This window comes from Callorhinchus milii, unplaced genomic scaffold, assembly GCF_018977255.1.
Source record: "Callorhinchus milii isolate IMCB2004 unplaced genomic scaffold, IMCB_Cmil_1.0 Scaffold6, whole genome shotgun sequence".
In the NCBI taxonomy this organism is placed as follows: domain Eukaryota; kingdom Metazoa; phylum Chordata; class Chondrichthyes; order Chimaeriformes; family Callorhinchidae; genus Callorhinchus; species Callorhinchus milii.
In genome coordinates this window covers 7,966,099-7,988,533 of record NW_024704747.1, presented here as the reverse complement: position 1 = coordinate 7,988,533, position 22,435 = coordinate 7,966,099, and the positions used below count along the sequence as shown (strand labels likewise).

Genomic DNA, 22,435 nt, shown 5'->3' with positions numbered 1-22,435 from the left:
CAGCCTTAGTAAAGGACCTCTACTGAATTCCATTTCTTTTATGGGCCATCCTTTTGACCTCTGACAATTAGTGTTGACTTATGTGCAGTTCTGCACTCTAGATGTGCACCAAATGTAAACTATGTTGAGTCCCTAACAGCTAACAGATCAGCCTCTTAGCCCATCAGCTGGCGCTCAGCCGGATCCCAGAGGTGAGTGGATCATACTCTAATCCATTGTTTGACACAACTTTAGCTTGCTTAATGATAATACTCTAACCTTAAAATGATTGATAGGAGTTGGCTTCCTGAATGTGAGCAAAGTAATTTGTAAACACATGAAAAGAAGCCAAACCTGCATCATTATTGAGAGGTGAGAGGAATATGAGTGATCAGGTTAGTGACTGGCTCATAATTAATGGAACACAAAGTGTGCCTCTTCTCTTTTCCCGTTTTTTTTCCTGTCAGTTCCGATGTTATTGAAATCCCACCTTTCCCTCCTCTTTTTTTACTTCCTGTACAGATTTCACTAGTCTACTCATTTCCTGCAGCCAAAAGTGGCCTGCTCCCAGGGTCTACCATTTCAGCTGCTCCTAGCCTTGACAATGCATGTGCCAGCAATGAACTGGATACCCTCCCTCTGATGTTTTTACTGTCTACGTTCCACATAAGGCTTGACTCTTCAATAACTCTAACAAAATCACTATTTTAAGTGTATTTTTCACAAAGTCATCACATTGACATTTATTTGTAGTTTAAAAGTGGTTACTGTCTATCTAAAAAGAGAGCCTGCATTAGGACAGGTTTTGGGCCCAGCATATAATAATACTAATCATAATAACTCTTGCATTTGATATAGCATCTTATCACGTCTTTGAGATGTCTCAGAATATACTGTAAAGTGAATTGACTGTCTATGTGGGTGAAATATATATTTTTATAAAACCATAAAAATGTTAGGATTTCAATAGCACAGACAACTTACTAAACATTCAGCAAAAATGCAACTGTGAACAGTATGATTTCAATGCATTTTTGTATTTACTTGATTTACTAAAACAAATTTGTGTTGCACGAAGAGATGGTTTTAAAAAACAATTTCAATTTTATTTTCCTAGATTTGCTTGGAAAACTGCTGAGTGGAATGAATGTCAGGTGACTCCTCTGCTCAGTCAGCAGAACTTTCAGAGGAGGAATCAGTCAGCCTTGTGTGGAGGTGGCATACAAACAAGAGAGGTTTACTGTGTGCAGCAAATGAAGGAGAATAACAAACAGAAGCTGAAAGAAGGTACTGTAGCTCTGGATGTACTTTTCATCTTCCCTTTACTGCCTGCATAAATACATTTCATGTATAATTTATACACTTGAACTTGTAAAAGCCGAGTGCTAAGATGCCTGTTGATTCCTTTATGTATTTAGGGTTTCTGCCACACTGCCCCTGCACTCTAGAAATCCCAGAATCCCTCCGAATTAATCCTCGCCCTACCCACTTCCAAAGCCTGCATCTTTCTCTAGGCATTCGGTTAGCCTCTCCTCCCCCACCCTTTTCAGCTCCCAAAGTTGACACCCTTCCTCCGCAGCTCAGGTGCCCAGCCAGCTGTATCAAGCACTTTGAGATGTCCTCCAGTCAATTTCTATATAACTTGTATCTTGTCATATCAGCAAAGTTGAGATCTTTCAAAGCTTAATCATATGTGTACATGACAGAGCAGCTCTAGAACAGAATGATTCAATTTGTTCCAGTACATTTCATTTTGAGAACCCAGAAGAACAAACAGATAAAAATGCAACAAAAAATTAGCAGTTCAAATTCAACTGTGACTTATTTCATAAGGGCTGGTGTAATTGCGGCTGAAGAGGCCCATTAATCCAAGCATTCTATGCATGCATAAGCTAAGACCTTTTGGGAGCAACTGATGAATAATATAATAATCCTTGCATTTGATAAAGTGCTTTTCATGTCTTCGAGTCATCTCAAAGTGCTTCACAGAATATACTGTAAAGTGAATTGACTGTATACTTGTGGTAGACAGCAATGGAACGTCGCATCCTCTCTATTTGCCGAAAGCTTATTCCATGCCTGCTTGATCTACTGTTCACTAAACTCCAAGGGCCCTGATCCTTGACAATCCATCTTCACACATTTGCAAACCTTACTTTGACTGACTGACTGACTGACTAAGATTTGCTTCTGCTCCTGATTGGACCGCCATCTTGGAGCTGCGTAACAACGTAAAGACCTCAATATAGGTTTTTGAGTGCGCATATCTGCAAGTACAATATGAGTTGTACTGCATTATGAAACAGACTTATATGGACATTCAAAAACTCACTAAAAAATAAAAATATAATTGTATGATCAAAATAAAAAAATCATCATCCCTTAATGGAAGGAAGGATTTCAAGAATCAGGGGTATCCTTTCTTTTCAAATTGGTCAGCCAAGTATCTCTAACATGAGCAGAACACCCTGCTTAGCAAATCTCTGTTGAGTTTAGGCTCATTTGGCAAGAGCCAATGCTTGAGGACTCCAAAGAATCCTTTGGTTACTGTTGGAGTTGTCAAGCTGCGATCACCCAATATGTCAGGGTGTTTGTGCAGTGCTAATGAGAGTTGAGTGGGAAGAATCCCATTCTCCGGCTGTGGTAATCTTTAGATGCCCATATAAAAATATACTTTCTTGACTATAGCATTATGGAAAGCAATTTCTATTGATTGATTTTATAAAGTATAAATTGAGAAAGCTGCAAAATGAAAGCATGTTTGCTTTCTGTGCATTCTAGAGAATGAACAAAAATATTGTAATTTCATTTACTTGCGACTTTGGTTCTGAAATGATGAAGCAGATCTATACTTCTGTGTTGGCCCCAATATGTGAACTATTAGTACTGTCCAACTATTTGTATCTAAGCTGTCACATTGATGTGTACCATAAAATACACAGACTCAGCAATAATTCTCACTTTTGTACTTGGAAGTGAGTGCATCATAGTCATCTCCATATCCATCTTCATCCATTGACTAATCTGTCACTTGCATGCCCAACTATTTCTGCCTAGTATATAATTTATCCGCTTCAATGCTGGGCTGTCCATCATCGTTGTTCACTCTGGATTGTAACTATGGTGTATTCAAGTGGAAATAATAATCTTTATTGTACTTTTACCTTCTAGAAGATGATGCTGTCACGGAAATTATTTTGCTTTTTGCTTTGAAAAACATCTTTGACAGATATTAAGTGTCTGGTCTTTCTGATGGCCTAGTTGGTAAATGTACGAAGCCATAGAAACAGGAAGGTCACAAGTTTGATTCCTGGACAGTGTTGAGTTACCTGATAATAATAATAATAATCCTTCCATTTAATATAGCGCTTTTTCACGTCTTCTAGATATCTCAAAATACTTCACAGAATATACTGTAAAGTGAATTGACTATATTTGTGGGCAAAACGCGGCAGCAAATTCAAAAATGTCATGTCCTTTGACAATTTAGAGCCCAGAAGAGTTTTGGGGGGATTGGGGATTGTCTGCGGGGACAACTCTCATTACCTAAGTATGGCAATCGAGTGACATAGGATATCTGTATAGCAGTGTACTGTGTAACAGAGTAAGTAAAGAATGCTGTTTTGCAGTCAGTTCTTGATCTTAACTTAGCTGGCACAGCGAGGTGGCAAGTGGCTGGAGTGCAGCTCAATCGAGTGTGCTGAAATGCTGGAAGAATAGTTTGTGACACAAGGGTCCTGAAGGGAATGGAGTTTAATAAAACAATCTCAACTAATAACCTGTTGGAAGCCTTCACAGATGGGCAATGCTTTTAGCACCACTGGAGATCTATTGGGTGTTTCAGGCTGATTCAAAAAAGGATTATTTAGTCACAACTACCTAGACAGCAGTATGGAGCTAACTTCTTCTGTACTGCAGGAGCTCGTCAGAATTACCGATGCTTTTCCTTCTCTGTGTGGGTGACTGATTGCAGAAAGTTCCATAGTATTTACAGTACTGTACTGCTAACCATTCTGCCCCCACTCTCTGGAACTCTGGAATCTCTTTGATGCCCTCTCACCCCTCAACTCCTTCAGTGTCTGTCTCAAGACATACCTTTGATTGCACTTTCTTTAATTCATCACCCCCCCAACACACACACACTCTGGCTCTGACTAGCAGCTCAGAAGCCCAGACAATGGTGTTAAGCACTTTGAGATGTCCTCCCAATACAAAAGGTGCTATATAAATGTATATCGTATTGTAATCTCTCATAATTAATGATATAATGCAGGGTGGCCCGCCTGTTGATTTCACCCCCACTCCGTCCATTTCAACTGGCCTACCCGCTCCCTCCATAACCTGTAAATGTTACGTTATGTTTCTGGCAGGGAAACATAAAAATATTGCTTAAGTGGCCCGCGGATGGGTCTCAAATAGGGTATCCGACCTTCAGCCGCCAAAAGTTTGGACCACCCTGATATAACGTAATGAGTCTTTGGACCCAACTAATAAACTGCTGCCTCACAATGGTGTATAACAATTTGCTGTATGTTTAAGAAGGCACCAATGGTTTTTAAAAGAAGGTGACTGGAAAAAAACTCATGCCCAGTATAGATTTTATTAATTCAGAAGAAGAAAGGGAGAATGAAAGAAATAATTCATAAGTTAGAAAAGCAGAGGTAGCAAAAAAAGAAACATAAGATAAGTAAAGTGAAAACTGAGCAGGTCAGGGAGAAGGAAATAAGAGCAGTAAACGAGAAAGCAAAAAGAGTAGAGCAGCTGAGACAGACGGAGAGAAGCAATGAATTTTACAAATGTTTATTTAAACTTTCATCAATATTCTACATATTTATGCCTAGTAACGAACCGAAAACAGTGCAAAACGGTTTACTTGTTCAAGGAGGAATCATCATGGTTATACAGGAAAATTTCTATATAAGCTACAGTAATAAAATAGAAATCTTATTCAGGTTTTTTCATCTATAATATGATTTACGAATATTCTTTAGTCTTCAGATATTGTTTCCTGAAAGCACCAATGAGTTCCCTGAACATCAGCAGCCCTTTTTACTGCCTTATTCAAGAGACCATGTGCCACTGTGGATTTGGTAGGCTGTTCCACTGCAGTGATATCACAGCTGAGCCCAGTTCTGTCCTCAGTCAATGCCAATAGACATGTACTTCTCGACAAAGGTCACTGGATAGTTATCAGGAATGTAATTCAATTTCCCCATCCTTAATACAAGAGCACTGAGGCCCATTCCAACCCATTCACTGCTACCCTCGTTGAGATCAAAACAAATGAGGGACTAGATCTGAACACTTTCTGGTCTTTATGGTTCACAAGCACACCATGTAATGCATCAATGTACACATTGAGCCATTGCTGGAGCCTGCTTAAAACTATTTTGTGGGCTTCACAGTGTTCTGCAATCTATTCATAGATTGTTTTACAGCATACATCCCACAAAATATATAGTCAATTCACTTTACAGTATATTCTGTGAAACGCTTTGAGACATCTCGAAGATGTGATGTGGCACTATATCAAATGCAAGGATTATTATTATTATTACATCCACATATAATCACTCTCTGAGGAGACTGAGGAGAGGTGTGTGCATATGGAGCTATTCAACAACAACAACATTACATTTGTATAGCGCCCCTCACATTGGGAGGATGTCCTATGTGCAGATCTCCACTAAAGTGCATGGAGGTGACCTTTTACGAAAATTATTTTCAAGGAGAGAATGAATTGATTTGCTCCGCTGGATTCATACCTGTGTGGCATGGATTAATGTCCTGCTCAGACCACTTCCTTGAGGTGGTTTCGGCAGCCGGGCTACCCGCTTGGAATCATGTTTGATTTTTTACTGCATTTCAAGCAGATTACCCTGCAAATAATGTGTAGAATAAATTAAACAGTATTTATATACTGGCATAATCAATGTTTTGTATGTTGAATAGAATCTATTACAGTTTTTCTGATGAGAAAGATGTTTCCAATCTGTTTCTTTAATTTTTTTTGTGCTCAGGCACTTTTAATCCTTCCTTTACATTTAATGGTTTTGTTCTTCACTTCCCTGAGTGGTAAGTAAGCATAAGGTTAACTTACTCCATAACTTGGAGAATTAGATTAGTTTTTCAATATTGGTAAAAGATCTTTAGATCAGCATTAATTATCATTACTCAGAAATGAGGGTATTAAAGAGCATTTTTCAATAGGCTAAATTCTGTCATACCTATTTGCTATACAAGGAGAATGCACTGAACTGAACTGCTGCACCCAGCTTCATGCTCAATTAAATTCTCGGAACAGTGTCCCCATTAATGTGTTCTTTGGTGGATTTTAAATTGTATTAACTCAACACTGATGGGACCTTTGCTGTTGATTGGAGTAGCAACAGTTCTGATTGTCTGCTCTGTAATTGAGTAGCAAGTAGTTGGTTGCTGGATAAATACTTCAGGAAAATAATGTGAAAGGATATGGCAAAAGAGCAGGGGAATACGATTAGATTAAATGGCTTTACTCTGAAGCTAGGGGCAGCACAGATATGATGGGCCAAATAATCTCTCACTGCAGAGTAAACATTCCATGTTGATTGGTGCTTTGGAATTTGCATAATTGTTTCTACAGATGTGTATAGATTAATATAAAAGCCCTATGCCCCTTCTCAACTGAAAGGGCTTTTACGTCAATCTAGCAAATTTGTATAGAAACATTTATGCAAATTCCAAAGCATCAAACAAGATAGAAAGTTTACCCTTGCTGACAAGGGGCATAAAGCCTTCTGGTCGTTCTTATCTTTTATCAATGATAGCAAAGCCTGTGGAATATAAGGCAACAGTTCTTTATAGTTCTGAGCTCCTGGGCTTGCAAGAGAAGGGTATCCTTTAGGTTGTTTGCAAAGTCTAGGATCAAGCAGTGAAGTGGCTTTGTGGTAAGAAAGGGATGATGGCAGTGAGCGAGGCCTGTTGTTCAAGACCCTGGGGGTGAATGAGATGGTGTCAGTCACCCAGCAGATTATATTTCACTCAAGATTGGTTACATATTGTGAAGTCACCATTTCACAAGCATAAGCTTCGTTTGCTCTCTCTATGGTCCATTCTCAGCGGTAGACAGTGAGATTTCTTTTTTATCGCTGTGCTTCGAGGTTTCAGGCACACAACCAAAGAAAAACAGTGCAGCAAACTTTTCTTCTAAAAAAAAGTATCTTGAAGAGATAGTTCAGTGTCTTCAGGAGTTGGCAATCAGATTGTTCCCTGGGGGTGGAGCAGCTCAGAAATATTGCTGCAGTGACATAGTGTCATTTAAAAATATTAAAGCACATTGATAATAACAATCCTAGGAGGTGACTCTGCTCAGCTCAATAAGTGACTTCAAATGTCATAACCCACGCCAGTATCTGATACTATAATGAATAATCCTATAGAGAATGACAGCAGCATTTATGTATTAAAGTTACAAATTCTAATGAGAAACAATTTGTAATTCCACACTGCCTCTGGGGATGTGATATTTATTCACTAGGTAGGGTCCAGAGAAATACGAGAAAAGTTCAGGACTCAAAACATTGAGTTAGAGATAAATTGATATAATCAGGTTCTTTGTTATTAGAATGAAGAAAATTAAAATGGGAAACAATCAAGGACATGGCAGATTATTGTAATACAAACATTGCATGTAAAGGAGCATAGACCTTATCAACCAAATATTTGCCACATATTTTCTGTTCATTTCTCAAAGATATGACAGGTTGACTCAGTTATGTCACAAGAAGATCATTGCAAGACATGTTGCACACAGTGTTATTGTGAAGTTAGGGAAAGCCTTTTAGAAAACTTGATGTGTCATGTGGACTTTATCCTCAGGCCTTTTCTTGTGATTTTGTGCAGCTGTATATAACAAGGATATATTTAATAATAATAATAATAAAAATGATTGTTGGCGTTCTTGGAACACAACTTCGACCAGTTAAGATTTTAAAATTATCTTGGCTGTTTGGTAGTGATGTGGACAGTGGGGTTTAAAAGAATGCTCCAACACTTAATCACTATAAAATGTGCAGTGTAGTGCTGTGCAGAGGAACGCCTGTAAATCTTGGTGACTCGCGAGACTTTACCTCTGACCCAGGATCTCCTCAGAGCTGAAGTCTTGTCACGTGGCATTTAATTCTGTAGTGATTAATCCCACCATAGAGGAGTTAACCTGAAATCCCAACATACAGGGTTACCTGGAGAAAATGTAATTGCTTAATTGCTTTCTATAGGATTGGCTCAAACCAACAGATAACATTAAAAGTAACAAAAACAGCTTCTGTTGTCAATCCCTGCTGCAGAAGTTAAATTCTTCATAATGAATAGAAACTTGTTTGATAGCATCCTGCAGGTATTTGGCGCCTATCTAAATGTAGGGAATATTGATTTAAAAGTTACCTTGTGTGAGAGGTCCTATATAAATGCAAGTTGTTGTTGAATTATGTTCTTCAGCAAGAGGCAGAAACATGTTTCTTACAATGGTTGGTTGGACTTTGTTCACTTGGTTGGATTGAGACTAACCAGCTAAAACCGCATAGCTTGGTATTTATATTGCTGTTCGGCATGCTTTCCCACTGCTTGACCAGCTGGGACCACCATTAGCGCTTTGGCTGCAGGGTTAACAGTTGAGTGGGATGACTCCCTGCCCCTAGTGACTGATCTGCCCTTCCAGGTTCCGAGAAGGGTTGTAACCTTTATGCTGTATGCTACAGCAAGCCTTGTGAAAGTAAATTGAAATCTTTCCTCTGCCTCCATGCATCTCATTCGATCTATGAAAACAAGATCTCACGCTAAGTGTTTAATTCAGTTCCACTGAAATGGTCAGGGGGAGGGAAGGGAGGGAGCGAGGAGGGGGGACATGGTCAGGGTGAGGGGAGGGAAGGGAGGGGGCGAGGAGGGGGTAGAGAGTCGAGAGGGGAGCTGAAGGCACGGTCAAAGAGAAAAGTCTTGAGACCGGCCTTGAAGGAGGAAAGGGAGGAGGCGGCAAAAGCACTGGGGGATGGAGTTCCAGAGCCTCGGGGCTGAGAGGCTGGAGGCCCGACCACCGATGGTAGGGCAGTTGGGGTGGGGGATGTGGAGCAGACCGGAGCCAGAGGAACGGAGGGTACGGGCAGGTAAGTAGGGGGATAGTAGATCGGAGAGGTAGGAGGGAGCAAGGCTGTGAATGGCCTTGTAAGTGAGGATGAGAATCTTGAATTTGATCCTCTGGGGGATGGGGAGCCAGTGGAGGCGAGCGAGGGTGGGAGTGATGTGGTCCCGAAGCCTGGTGCGGGACAGTACACGAGCTGCAGAGTTCTGAATGACCTGCAGCTTGTGGAGGGAGGTGCCGGGAAGGCCGGCGAGGAGAGAGTTCCCATAGTCCAGCCTTGAGGTGATAAAGGCGTGGACCAGAGTTTCAGCAGCGTGAGGGGTGAGGTAGTGCCGCAGTCTGGCGATGTTCCGGAGGTGATGGAAGGCGGTGCCAGTTGTGGCGCGGATATGAGGGAGAAAGGACAGCTCAGGGTCGAACAGAACGCCGAGGTTCCTGACTGACTTTGAGAGGTGGAGAGTGCAGCCTTGGATGCTGATGGTGTCAGCGCCTGAGGTGTGGAGGCGCTGACATGAGCCAATCAGGAGGGCCTCAGTTTTGCGCACGTTGAGCTGAAGAAAGTTGTCTCTCGTCCAGGACTCGATGTCGGACAGGCAGCTGTCAGGACATCGGTGGTCGGGGAGTTGAGGGTAGAGGAGGAAAGGTAGAGTTGGGTGTCATCCACGTATATGTGGAAGTTAACCCCATGTCTGCGGATGATGTCACCAAGGGGGAGCATATAGAGGGTGAAGAGGAGGAGACAGAGCCCTGAGGGACACCGCACGAGGCAGTGCGGGGGGTGGAGGAAAAGCCGTTTGGGGAAACAAAATGAAGTAATTCAATAATTGTAACAAATGTAGATATGTGGAGAATTGCGAAGAATTTCAGAATGTTACGCTGACAAATCACTTAGCCCTCATTCCAAAATTCCTACCCCTTGTATAAAAATGTATGTATAAAATGTATGTATAAAAATGTTTGGCAAAAAAATAATTAAAAGAACAATTAAGCAGGTTGCGCCTTGAGTCCCCCCACCCCAGATCAGTGGTACAGTCCAAGGGAATTTCCCAATTAAAACATATTGGGAATATTGAAAGGTAATAATAATTTGCATTTCAACCCCACTGAGGGGAAACTGACTGAATTAAATTGGCTTTCTCTGATCTTGCAGTTAATAAAAGTACAGGGTCATGAAACAATGCAAAGTTACGATCCAATGTCTCATCTGAAAGACAGAGTCTTTGACGTTGAAGCAACCCCCAGTACATTACCGAAGTGTTTCAGCCTGCACTGTGAGTTCATATCCCAATAAGCAGCTGTAACCTGCAGTCTTCGGACTCAGAGCTGAAAGAGCTACCAACCACTGGATGGCTAACAAAGCAAATTACTGGACAGTGAATGCATCCCGGGTAGGGCGAAATCTTAGACAAGTTTCCCTACTCCACACGCCTGTTTACCGAGCAGTAAGTAGGAACCTGGCTGTTAGTCGATTGACGGATCCCTTTCCGAGGGTAATAATCCCTTCAAAAATAAATAATAATTTTGTCACTCAATCCATGACTGTTTGTGGGACACTGCTCTGCGCAATTGGCTGCCATGTTTTTCCCACAAAATATACAGTCAATTCACTTTACAGTATATTCTGTGAAGCGCTTTGAGATGTTTCAATGATGTGATAAGGCACTATATCAAATGCAAGGATTATTACTATCAAGCAACTCAGATGACATCATAAAGCATGAGAGAAAAGCTGAGGTATTTTCTAAATTGAATTACTGTACTGCCATTTTATATTCAGCAAGATCAATGCCAGGAAATGATACTCATTTTGCACACTTTCAGGTCAGCTATTTTGCAACAAGATGCAAGTGTTCTCTGCTCCTATTAACTTGCCCTTAAACTCAACTTCACATCCACAACACCTCCTGCTCTGCTATGAATGTTTCCATTTGAACACACGGCTATGCTTATCAACTGAAATCATCGGGTGTTTTTTGTGCTCTGCACTCATTGCCACCAGGTTGCAATTGGACAAATACATCTCACTTAGGCTTCCAGCCCGCAGACAGAAGACACTGTACTTTCCATTTCTTCCACCTGGGCTGTATTCAAACCCACTTTACCGAGTCCTTGTAGTTCATTGTTATGTTTTTTATCTTTCCCTACTATACACGATTACGTGCTGAAATCAGTAACCATTCTAAATCTAGAGCCATTTGGTAGAAGATGTAGAAGGGACAAGGGGAATCAAAATGCATTTCACTGATCCCTTTTACAATAATAATAATAATAATCCTTGCATTTGATATAGTGCTTTTCACGTCGGGAGGACGTCCCAAAGCGCTTCACAGAACACACTGTAAAGTGAATTGACTGTATATTTGTGGGCGAACACGGCAGCCAATTGCGCACAGCAATGTCCCACAATCAGTCGTAGATTGAAAATGACCAACGTATTTTTGGTTTAGGAGAGATTATTATTAGGTGTGTGGAGTAAGGAAACTTGCCCAAGGTTTGGCCCTGCCTGGAATTGAACTCAGGTCTCTCGCTTGCAAAGCGAGTGCTCTAACCACCGAGCTACAGGACTCCACAAGTGTATTTACTGAAGAAATTTGTGTCTCATTTCTGTGGCTGTTTACAGATTATTATCCTGATATCAATCCATGGTATCTGTTATTTATAATACACTTATGGTATGTGAATTCTATTCCATTTTGGTTACTTCTATGCAAGAAGCTGCCACTAAACCAGGCAGCCACTATCATTTTCTTAAGAGAATTAACAAGAGGACGAATGATTGTGACATTACCACTGCAGGTTCAGTCAGGAAGTTATCTGTAGTCGATTATCAAGCAGCAGCACTTCAATGTATAATTATATAACATTAAATCATACAGAAAATATACTGCCCTCCTCCCCCTTTCTCTTTGCCACTGGCCGCAATTCTACTTATATGGCATCCAGCCTGAATTCTAAAGAGTAAGAATGAAGAAGTTGAAAACAAGGCAGACAGGTAGACTCAGGAGAGATTGAGATCACAGACAGCAATTTCTAATTACAGCTGGAGAAGCTGCAAGCCCCAATAGCAAAATGTCACTTGTCTTGAGGAAGTGTTGACTGTTGCTTGTCGTTTGTGGTTCCAGTATTAAATTGAGACTCTGGTGCAGTGTGTCACATGTCTGTGTTTATACTTCGGTGGCCTGAAATCTCTCCTTGCCTTAGCCTGTGAGACCATTACACTTCAAATGTAAGATCGTATAGAATTTATGGAAAATTCTTCAATTCTCAATTTGGAATTTGTAAATCTTTTAGGAATTGTGAATAAAAAACTCCAAGTTAACACTAAATTAACCCCCATCACACCAGTCCTTACTGGGCTCCACTGGCTCCCTATCACAGAACTGATCGATTTCAAGATCATCTCACTCGTCTACAAATCCCTTCACACCCTGGCACCTCCCTACCTTTCTGACCTCCTTTCTTCCCACTCCACCACCCACTACCTCCTGCTTGTCCTTCATCCCCTCCCTTCACCATTGGCAGCCACACTTTCAGCATTACGCTCTGAAGCTTTGGAACTCTCTCCCTCAATCCTTCTGCCTTGCCCCCTCCTTCTCTTTAGGTCATGACTGAAGGCCTTCCTCTTTGACCGTGCTCCCTCCCCACCACTCAGTTAAGTACTCCAAGACACTGCCTCACGTGAAGGCCACTATGTAAATGCAAGTTGTTGGTGGTGTTGTAAATTCAAGAGTTTTCTATAATTCTGTACAATTGTAAATGAAAAAGTGGGCTTACAGGCCAAGGCAAGCTGGATTTTCAGTTCTCAGGTATTCTGGAAGTTGACTTTAGTATTGGTTTATTATGCTTCTTTATGTGTTATTCCTAGATATGTGTAAAATGAAAGGTATCAATTGGTAGCACACTCCATCAGTCTCTCTGTTGGTAGCACTCTCATTCTTAGTTTTTAGGTCAGAGGGTTGTGGATTCAAGTTCCATATCAGGACTTTGAGCTCATATTCTATGCTGACACCCCACTGCAGTGCTGGGGCAGCATGAATTGTCAGAACTGCCATCCTTCAGAAAAGACATGAAACCGAGGAGCCTACTCTGGTGGAAGATATAGATCCCATGGTACAATTGGAAATTGTTTACAATATAGACTCAAACAGAGTGGCAATGAAGCATTACCATAAAGAATAGATGTAGCTTCTGTGACAGATAGTAATCCACTTTTTTTTCTTATGAGACATGCAATATGATTTGATATAAAATCCTAAAAGACAATTTAGAGTGACACTGTGGACTGTAGTTTATGTATGTTGCAAAGGCACATCAGATCTCAATGTCAAGTGTACACAGCCAATTATTTACCTGTATTCCCTTGTATATTAGACTGTCTAATGTTAAATCTCACAATCCCATGGATTCCCCTAGCTTAGATCACCCAGTCTCCCCTGTCCCATGTACCCCCCCTGCACTCAGACAGTGGTGCTTGCGAATCCTATCAGTGAGCCATTCCTTACTCACTCGCAGACATTTTCTTGGTGCTCTGTGAGGATATGGGTCATCTGCTCTTCAAGTGCTCCCCTGACAGCACAGCTGAAATACAGAACTCACTGCGTTGGGGATTTGCAGACATAGCGTAATACCTCACAGTTTTTGTGACAACAGATACACGATTATAGCTTGTAACACCTTTTGAAGTTTTCTTCACAAATAAACCAAGAACCAATAAAATTGGAACAAATAAATTGTACTATCTCAGGATTTTATTACTGTATACTGAAATAGCTCTACCACACATTAACACAGAGTACTGTATGACTTGAGTTAAGTCTGACACCCTGTTTCTGAGCATGAACATGTACTGATCATTAAAATACTGTCCTTTTTATTATCCTATTATTATTTTTCCATTGCGAATATGTAATTAGAATTTTGTGCATCAGGAAGGAAATGGCTTCTTTAAGTTACCTTTGGTATTTGAGGCTACTTTGTCCCTGAATGCATATTCTTGTTTGACATTGAGAAAACATAGAATCATAGGAATATAGAATTATACAGCACAGAAGGAGGCCATTTGGCCCATTATGTCTGTGCCGGCTCTTTGAAAAGAGCTATTTAATTCAATCCAACTCCCCCGCTCTCTCCCCATAGCCCTACAAACTTGTCCTCCCCAAATAATTACCTACTTCTCTCTTAAAAGCTGCTATTGTATCGGCTTCCACAACCCTTTTAGCAATGCATTCCAGATCCGAACAACTCGCTGTCTAAAAAAATTTCTCCTCATCTCCCCTCTGGTTCTTTTGACAACTATTTTAAATCTGTGTCCTCTGGTACCGACCTACCCACTAGAGGAAACAGTTTTTCCCTGTTCACCCTTATCAAATCCCCTCATAATTTTGAACACCTCTATTAAATCTCTCTTTGGCCTTCTCTTCTCCAAGGAGAACAGTCCTAGCTTCACTAGTCACAGTCCTAGTTTCTCTAATTAGGGCTTTGGCTTGCAGAGTTAACAGGTAGTCATCCAACTCAGCTCCTGTTAACTGGTCTGGCCTTCCTGCCGATTATCCAGCCTGGCTGTGTTGTCATCAGCAGTGCCCTGGAATACTGCGGACCCGTCTGGCTCAGGAATCAGACAACCGGGACCGCCACAGAGGGCTGGCTCGATTCCGACATTCCATTGCCAAGCATATCACCTTACAGCCAGTGCAGCTCCAAGGAGACCCCGCTTCCCTCCCCCCAAGGAGGGTAATCACTAGTTTAGTTGGTCGTTCAATATCTGACAAGCCTGGGTTCAGCCCTCACTAAGTATACAAGGAACTCCCTGTGAGCTTCCCAGTGGGCAACACATCTCAGCATGAAATGCATGAGAACATTGTCACCGTCTTCCTGTCTGCAGCTCGGGCACACATCCCTTCCCATTCAACGATGGGTCCCACCAATTGGAGGTGCGGAGTTTAACCAGCGGCTGCTTGCCTCTCTGCAGGTTAACCAAGTCATATGAACGTATGTTCACAAACACGGACTTCAGGTAATGCCTTTCAGCAGTTATTGCATCAAGAAAGGAAAGGTTAACAAATTGTGAGCAAATTGACTGCTGTGTTTGCTTACAAATATGCAGTCAGTACACTCTATAGTAAAATCTTGTGAAGCACTTTGAGATGTTTTGACAATGTAATAAGACGCTCTGTCAAATGTAAGGATAATAATAACCAATGCTCTAACCAATATGCTACAGGACTTGCCTCGCAAGAGAGAGCACTCGGGTTTGATTCCCAGGGGGGTGAAACCTTAGGCAAATTTCACGCTCCTCTGCTTACCTTGTAGTAAGGAGAAACCTGGTTGTTAGTTGATTGGTGGATCACTTTCCGGGGTAATCATTCTAATTGCAAAGCTGTTAGGAACAGCTGATTTACTGGAATGATGGTCGCAGGAATTTTTTTTAAAAAAGGATAAAATGAATACAATGCTCGCGTTCCCCCATCTTAACAATGCTCAGAAGATGACAGAATATAACACTCCGAATGGGAGCCACTGAAGTAGATTTGCACCACAGAAATTCAGGGTAAACGTACTTTTTGTTGCAAAACAAATAAAATGAAATTCTGCCTTGGGCTGTTCCACTACTTAATGATAGCACAGGAGATTCAGAAGGCACCTAACAACAGTCAAGGCAGATCAATTTCATTTCAGCAATGTTCCAGAAGCCAGTTGAATAATTTTGAACTTTTTTGCCTGCTGACAAGCTCAGCATTTCTTATCTGTGTTGTCAAACCTGGGATGTAAGAATGTATATTTCTGTTTCAATACTTATGAGATACTGAATCTGCATATTTAATTGGGTCCTTTTTCTTTTTATGTTGAGTCTTTGTACTTAAGCACTTTATAATGTTTTCTAGCTCATTAATTGCTCCTTTGTAACTGAACCTTATTTACATGGGTGTCTGATTCTGTTCTGACCCCTGTGAAGTCCCTGTGGACTGTCTAGCTAAATGCTGAGTTAAGAATGTATTTTAATAAGCACATTGTTATTCTTTCAGAAGTTACAGTAGTATTTTCCTTTACTTTGACCTGTTGCTCTTTTGAGGAAATGAAAAAAAATCATGCAACCTTTTCCTCACAGTTCATTTTGATTTAAATTTAGTTCACAATTTTGCCTTTTGTTGAACTCTTCAAAGTAACAGATGTGAATACTGGGGAATTTGTACTTTTTAAGCATCAGAGACTCCTAGGTGAGGAGGTGGAGTAAATCTCTTTCTTCTCAGCATCAAAAATCTACTTTATCTTCAACTATAGAAGAGCATTCCCAGGGACACCAATGGATCACTAGAGTACACTTTCAGTTTCCACATCAGATATCCTTGTGGAAATTCTGAAGTAGATTTTCATTTTATGATAATTTACCTACAAAATTGAGATCCCATTGGGAACTATACTAGACTACACCCGCAGAAAATAAATTAGGTGGATCCCATGTGAGGACAGTTTTAGCCTTTGCTCTGATGCCTCTCTACGCTGAATAGCCTGTCAACCCTCTGCGACTAAACTGACATATGGAGAATTAAACATCTATATTCCTGTATCCAAGAGATACAGGAGGTTTTGCTGGTATCCATAAAACAATATTCCAACGTTTTAGGACAGAGAGACAAATGGTTTGTTTTACTGTTTTATCACATTCACTTTTATATTACTTTCACTCTTTAGTGTGCCAGTGCACTGATGGAAAAACTAACAGAATATTCAGGAATCCAGAGAATGACAATAGTAATAATTGGATTTCTTTTCTTCCAGTCTCTCGGCCGGTACATACAAGCCTCTGCACAGGATCCATGCCTGTGACTTCACAGCTTTGCACCATTGCTTGCCCTACTGCCTGTCTGCTTTCACCCTGGTCTGCCTGGGGACCCTGCATTCCTGAGAACTGCCAGGACATTCGTGGGAAAAAAGGTTACAATTTTAAATTTAATCTTTGTGGAGACGTGACCTAGATTTTCAGTTGTCAATGTCAGACTAGTAAAGACGGGTGGGAAACACCGCATGCAACATAAATTAGGGTTCAGCCAACATGAACACTGGAGGATGTGGTTTTAGGACAAGTGTGATTCACACCCATTGCTGCAGTATAGGTATGAATCATACTTGGGCTGTTCCTCCTAGGTTCATGTAACCTTCTCGGAATTCACAAAGTTTGACCAGCTATTTAATAATACTAAAAACTGATAGTGAAATTTGGTGTTCTCTGCGTGCAATGCGGAGTTGTAATTATCTATTAACTCCAGCTTCCTGCTTCATATTACTGTGCAGCTGGGGGTGAATCAGCTGCACTCTCATTAGAAAAGAGATAGCATTTAGATGCAGTTCCTACAACAATGCGGATTAATCTCACCCGTTTAAAAAAAAACACTGAACATCAATCAGGTGGTTTCTTTTCTCAGCCGGGCACCTGAGATAAATTGTTAACTTAAGACTTGTCAATCATAACCACAGGTTCAGTAGGTTTGTTCTGTGGCATTGTACAGAAAGTGTTTGAAATCATATCAGTTCAAAACTCATAGGTTTCAGAGAGAGGAATAACATTATGTTGTTTCATAAGTCAATGTAGATTTGAACAGAGATCGCACAAGACCCAGATGAACCGTGCCAACTGTTTCACTGTTAATCCATTAATTCTCTAACTACTTTCAGAACTGAAGGTCTCGAAGGTGACACATTTTTAAAGAAGAGTGTTCACATTGCAATTTGAACAAACAGTTATAGAACCCAGTCGTTGTTAGGGCCACTCTATAGAACAGAATAAATTCCTTCCAGCGCCCTACTATCAATAGTGGGTTGATGAGATGATGAAGGTTTCTCAGATACTCAAAGCTCGGCTTTACATCGAGAGTGATTTAATTTCACTGCTCTGTGAGGTGTTCACGTTTAGTAATTTGCTTGTGTAAATAAATTGAGGATAGGCTTAGTATAACGTGTGGACAGTTCTTAAGATTTTAAAATAATGAGATCTTTATGAAATGTGAGCCAATAGAAAAATCACCTTGCTGCACTCCAGTTCTGTCTTTCTTTCTAGTTTATGATTTATTCAGTATTTGTGTGGGTTTGTTCCTGATAGTGTTTGTAAATTGATGTGTCTGATAATGCAGAAAAGAGACAACATTAGTTAAACAGTGCTCAATACTGGTGCACAACAAGTGCCGGTTTAAATATTATGTGTTTGCTGTGTGCATTAAATCCAGGCTAAACTCACCTACTGACATGAGTAAACGCTTGATTTATTGCCATTGGGAATCAGATCTTTGGGATATAGATGGATTTAAGCAAAATACCAGCAGAGTACAGTAAAAGTGCTCACAGAAACATATTCCGCCAAATTGCTGATGCAACTGTAATGGCAACCAGTGAAAAGAAGAAACTGTGATGAATGTAAAAGAAGAAGGAGGTGGAGGAGGTGGAGGAAAAAGTATCGGTTCATAAGGTCCTTGATGAATTACCGTCTGTGACTGAAAGACAAAACCTGAGGCTGCCTTGGCTCAGCAGGCATGTTTGAGGATTGAGGAGTTAATGAAAGCGTAATTTCCTCTGCATTGCAAGGTACCCTGAAAATAAGAGTCGCCAGTTTTTGTGGATTTCTTCAAGCAAACCTCCAATGAAAAAACAGGCATCAAATAAGACACCATGCATTAGCATGGCAAACAAGAAAAACCAAGAAGGACCACAATTGAAAACCAAACTTGTTGTGTGTTTTGTTTGTGCCTGGTTTACGACCTAAAGTGAAAGCTCTGAACACCTGCGTCTCACAGCCCTGCACCCCAATCAAGAACTACAAAAAATAGAAAGTGGAGTTCCAAAGGGAAGTTGCTCAATGCACCAATGGATACAGATACAGGGATTATGCTCAACATGTCCATCAACTTCTTTGGTTGTCTAATTTCCTCATATATGCCTATAACTGCTCTGTGGTAGGAAATTGTGAGTGCGGAGAACTGAAGTGGGAAATTGAATGAGATATGCCACAGAATTATGGGACAGTTGAGTAACACTTGAGACTACATGTAACCTATCAGTGGATTGTTTGTGGAAGGTGCAAAATGGGATTTCCAAGGTAACTTAACTGGGTGATTTGGAAGTGCTGCATCAGGTAACTGGCTGAATCATTAACCCTAAATAATTGCCTTTAACCTTTTGATATGAGTTCACCTTAATGCCAAGGCTAAAAATATCAGGTGGGAGATTGTAAGAGAGGTTTCCCTTGGTTGAACTGGGCTCCGAGAAGATGCCCTGACAAAGGTAAGTTGGTCCTGAATAATCAATGATGTTGCTGATAGTTTTCTAGCCTGTTTGACTCGATGGTGAATCTTAGAGGTATAGGTGTAGACTGTGAATCAAAGCCCTGACCGTTATGGTTGTGTTAGCTGCACAAACAACATGCTTTAAGATTACCATTAAGTAGGCCTATCAAAACACTTATCACCAATTAATTTGCCTAGACACATGAATGCAGAATACATTGAATGCATACTTGTAGCAGCAGATAATTTCCCATCACTAATAATTTCCCATTGTCAAACAACTGTAAATTCCATGTTTCCAGCATCCTGAGTAAGTGCACTATATAGATAATCTTACATTAATCCATGACTAATCCAACATCCATGTTTAAATTATAATTCATACCATGACAAATAGTGTACTTTTCAAAGCACTTGCTAGTGATGATTTTAAAGTTTATTTGCAAAGGTTTACCAGGAGTTTTACCAGGAGTTGACCTGAGTCTTCTTGACAACCTTTGGTACTATCCCTGGAGAGGTGACAGGTTTTGGGATAGTGATTGCCAACCAAACACATATCTAGATTCATACTCAAAATAATCTAATCTTTTTAGAACTTGGCACAGCACAACCTTTAACACTTATTAATTTTGTAAATTTTTGCCAATGTTCCACAGCTTCTTTAATGGACTCATGGCTTTATTTATACCATTCTGATACTTGTTTCTCTAAGATATATATTTTTAAACCTATCCCCAGCGAAATAAATGCTTGACTCATTTGCAAAGATCAAGAGCCTATTTTCAAGGATTATTTTATTAATTCGCATTACTGCTATTCGCATTTGATTATCTGATTAAATTTACTACTGATGGATTTACTAAGATGTGGTCATGAAATAGCATTGAGAAATTAAAACCTTGGGCCTTAAAATGTGAAATTTCTACCAATCTCTTTTTTATGTTAAGTACATATATCATATCAACAGGTGGGAACTCTACTTCCATTTGATTTGCTGCCAGTGTGGAATTTCCATGGGATGCCAGGATTTCTAATTGGAATTTTTATTAGAAAAACTGCAATTTCAGCTCCCTTATTGAACTCCATTGTTTCTGATAACATTCCCTGATGATGGCATAAGTGCCATTAGTGATTGCAGTGAGTTGCACCGTTTCTTGTGAAATGTTGACTTCCCAGTGGCTGTAATCTCTCCTCAAGGCAATGATTCATTCATCATGTGTGTATTTCCAGGCAGGTCACTGTACATTTTTGCAGCATTAAGTAAAAATTTACTTTCCTGAAACCAAAAAGCTTTGGAACATTGATTAATGTGCGAGTCCACATATTTGATATATAGTGTTAATAGTGTGGGTGAGGTAAGCAAGGGGGCCAAGAAGCACTAAAGATACAGGTGTAAATACAAAAGCTCATTTTCAGATGATTTGTTGCATTGCAAATAATGTTTGTTTTTCGCTGTTAATGTGATTTCCAACTGTGATAAAGAGGTCTGTTGCATCTTCTCTCTGGTATGCTGTTGTTAGATCTTTGGAGGATTGTAAATCATGAACTTCTGCCAAAATGGCTCAAAACATTCAAACAGATTTTGGAAGACATGCTAATTTTTTTTGATATTTTCTAAACAGTCTCAATGGGTTGCACAGTTTAGTAACTCAACGACCTATGAAGAACCTATAGGGACTTAGATTTTTTGCTTGCAGCCGCATTCATCCTTTAGTTTAGTTGCTTGCACAAGCAATGAAATGACTGTGTCACAGAAGAAAGATGTATCCTGTGGCTAGAAACACATATATTATGTGATGTGCTACTGAGGAAAAGAGCATGCAATATGGTGAGATTAGTCATTCTGATATTATAGGACTGGGATTGGAGAGAGTGAAATATCAATGTGAATTTCTCCGAGAGCAAAGCAAACTTGTAACGTTATTCCAAAAGCCACAAAAGACAATTCTGACATAAATCGTCCACAAAATATACAATCAATTAATTTTATAATCAGTCCCACCCTCGCCCAACTCCACTGGCTGGCCATTCCCCAGAGGATCGAGTTCAAGATCCACTTCCTCACCTTTAAGGCCATCCATGGCTTTGCCTCCTCCTACCTCTCTGACCTGCTGACTCCCTACCAACCTGCATGCTCCCTCCGCTCATCAGGCTCTGGCCTGCTCCAGGTCTCCCGCCCGACCCGCCCTATCATCGGTGGCCGGGCTTTCAGCCTCTATGCCCCCACACTCTGGAACTCCATCCCACGCTCCCTTCGCCTCGCTTCCTCCCTCACATCCTTCAAGGCCAGTCTCAAGACGCTTCTCTTTGACCGTGTCTTTGCTCCCCCTCCCACCTTTCTGCCTTCCCTCACCCCTACACCACCCCTCCCCCATGCTCGGGTCCCAACACCTGACTGTTCAGCGCTTTGGGACGTCCTCCCGACATGAAAGGCGCTCTATAAATGTAATTTTGTTGTTGTATAATATATTCTGTGTAGAGCTTTGAGACATTTCGGAGACGTGATAAGAAGCTATATTAAATGCAAGGATTATTATAATTATTATTAAATCATTCTCCTCACTTTTTTCAAAGAGTGATTGGCGATGTTGAGAAACCATTAAACCAAATTCAGGACAGGCAAGATCCGAGCTGTGAGAATGAAAAATATGAAAAATATTTATTCTGGGCTTGGAGAAATCTGCTTCAATATTCCGATTCTGGTGCTCCCAGGACTGTGATAACCAGAACAATCTAACAGCCTTTATTTTATTGTGTAATCTTTGCATTTTCAAGTATAGGATGGAAATAATCTTATAAATGGTGTTTGTGGATGTGACCTGTGCAATTTACTCTATAATCAGTAATAAGACTCATCAAAATATCTGAGAATTTGGCTTCATGTGATAATATTCACAGATTGCTTCCAAGTTATCCCCCCTCCTCCCCTAAATAAGTCAGTCACACACCGTACCACTGTGGCTGATTAGAAGAATCTGCATGTATTTATTTATAAGTTGCTCACTGTTTTGCCACTATGTTTATAATGTCTGTCATCTCTACTCTCTTGAGTCCAATTCAGATCACTGTGGGG

General features: G+C 40.5%; 1 protein-coding gene across 1 annotated transcript in view; it reads left to right on the top strand.

The window, feature by feature from the left end:
• The window catches only part of thsd7ba (thrombospondin, type I, domain containing 7Ba), a 180,901-nt gene that overhangs the window by 9,265 nt on the left and 149,201 nt on the right, over positions 1-22,435 (top strand). Inside the window, exons 3-4 of the mRNA XM_042336209.1 lie at positions 1,097-1,266; positions 16,868-17,023. Coding sequence (XP_042192143.1) covers positions 1,097-1,266; positions 16,868-17,023 — 326 coding nt within the window. The remainder of the gene's footprint in view (positions 1-1,096; positions 1,267-16,867; positions 17,024-22,435) is intronic.